Source organism: Corvus brachyrhynchos, unplaced genomic scaffold (genome assembly GCF_000691975.1).
Source record: "Corvus brachyrhynchos isolate BGI_N302 unplaced genomic scaffold, ASM69197v1 scaffold786, whole genome shotgun sequence".
Classification (NCBI taxonomy): Eukaryota; Metazoa; Chordata; class Aves; order Passeriformes; family Corvidae; genus Corvus; species Corvus brachyrhynchos.
The window spans coordinates 31,795-34,027 of NW_008238667.1; the positions used below are offsets into that span (position 1 = coordinate 31,795).

General features: G+C 51.7%; 1 protein-coding gene across 1 annotated transcript in view; it reads left to right on the top strand.

Annotated features, from left to right (window-relative positions):
• The window catches only part of LOC103618302 (structural maintenance of chromosomes protein 1A), a 31,402-nt gene that overhangs the window by 14,654 nt on the left and 14,515 nt on the right, over positions 1–2,233 (top strand). Inside the window, 1 exon segment of the mRNA XM_017738077.1 lies at positions 2,022–2,165. Coding sequence (XP_017593566.1) covers positions 2,022–2,165 — 144 coding nt within the window.

Genomic DNA, 2,233 nt, shown 5'->3' on the forward strand with positions numbered 1-2,233 from the left:
TGACCCTAAAACTGAGCCTAAACCCCCAAACTGACCCCAAACTGACCCCAAACTGACCCTAAAAACCCAAACTGACCCTAAAACTGACCCCAAACTGACCCTAAAACCCCAAACTGACCCTAAAACTGACCCCAAACTGACCCTAAAAACCCAAACTGACCCTAAAACTGACCCCAAACTGACCCTAAAAACCCAAACTGACCCTAAAACTGACCCCAAACTGACCCTAAAACTGAGCCTAAACCCCCAAAGTGACCCTAAACCACCAAACTGACACTAAAACTGACCCTAAACTGACCCCAAACTGACCCTAAAAACCCAAAGTGACCCTAAAACTGACCCCAAACCTGACCCTAAAAACCCAAACTGACACTAAAAACACCAAACTGACCCTAAAACTGAGCCTAAACCCCCAAACTGATCCTAAAACTGACCCCAAATTGATCCTAAAAACACCAAACTGACCCTAAAACTGACGCTAAACCTGACCCTAAAAACCCAAACTGACCCTAAAACTGACCCTAAACCACCAAAGTGACCCTAAAACTGACCCCAAAAACCCAAAACTGACCCCAAAACTGACCCTAAAACCCAAACTGACCCAAAAATCCCAGACTGACCCCAAAAACCTCTCCCCAGGGGTTTCCTCCTCCCCACTGCTCCCCGACCCCGTTTTTCCCCGTTTTTCCCGAATTCCCCTTTTTTTCCCCCTTCTTTTCCCCGAATTCCCAGGTTTTTCCCCCTTTTCCCCTCATTCCCGTTTTTTTTCCCTCCATTTTTCCCAAATTCCTGGGTTTTTTCCCCATTTTTCCCCATCCAGGAGCAGATGAAGGCCAAGCGCCCTCCCCATCCCCCCTGAGGCCCCGTTTTTCCCCCATTCCCCTTTTTTTTCCCCAATTCCCAGGTTTTTTCCTCCCTTTTTTTCCCAAACTCCCGTTTTTTTCCCCGTTTTTCCCAAATTCCCGGTTTTTTCCCCCATTTTCTCTCCCCATCCAGGAGCAGATGAAGGCCAAGCACGACGAGGCCGAGCTGCGGCCCCTCCCCATCCCCATCCCCCATTTTCCCTCATTCCCGGGTTGTTTTCCCCCATTTTTCCCCGTTTTTCAAATTCCCGGTTTTTTTCCCCATTTTCCCCCCCCCAGGAGCAGATGAAGGCCAAGCACGACGAGGCCGAGCTGCGGCCCCTCCCCATCCCCATCCCCCATTTTCCCTGTGGTTTTCCCCAATTCCCAGGTCATTTTTCCCCCTTTTTCCCCCATTCCCGGGTTGTTTTCCCCCGTTTTTTCCTGTTTTTCCCAAATTCCCGGTTTTTTCCCCCATTTGCTCCCCCCCAGGAGCAGATGAAGGCCAAGCACAAGGAGGCCGAGCTGCGGCCCCTCCCCATCCCCCATTTTATCCCATTTTCCCTCATTCCTGGGTTGTTTTAACCCATTCCTGGGTCATTTTTCCCCCTTTTTCCCCCATTCCCAGGTTGGTTTTTCCCCGTTTTTCCCAAATTCCCGTTTTTTTCCCCCATTTTCTCTCCCCATCCAAGAGCAGATGAAGGCCAAGCACGACGAGGCTGAGCTGCGCCCCCTCCCCATCCCCCGTTTTCCCTGGGTTTTTCCCTCATTCCCAGGTGGTTTTTCCCGTTTTTTCCCGTTTCTCCCCCTTTTTCCCTCATTCCCGGGTATTTTTCCCCGTTTTTCCCAAATTCCCAGGTTTTTCCCCTTTTCCCCATGTGTTTACCCCCATTCCCGGGTTGATTTTCCCCATTTTTCCCTCATTCCCGCGTTTTCCCCCCCATTTTTCCCCCATTCCCGGATTGGTTTTCTCCCATTTTTCCCAAATTCCCGGTTTTTCTCCCCATCCAGGAGCAGATGAAGGCCAAGCGCCCTCCCCATCCCCCATTTTATCCCATTTTCCCTCATTCCCGGGTTGTTTTCCCCCGTTTTTCCCCGTTTTTTCCCCCATTTTCCCAGTGTTTTTCCCAAATTCCCGTTTTTTTCCCCGTTTTTCCCAAATTCCCGGTTTTTCTCCCCATCCAGGAGCAGATGAAGGCCAAGCGCAAGGAGGCCGAGCTGCGCCAGGTGCAGTCCCAGGCCCACGGGCTCCAGATGCGCCTCAAGTACTCCCAGAGCGACCTGGAGCAAACCAAGACGCGGCACCTGGCGCTCAACCTGCAGGTGGGCACAGCTTTGGGGTGAAAACCGCCGGGTTTGGGCAAAACTGCGGGGTTTGGGCAAAACTGCGG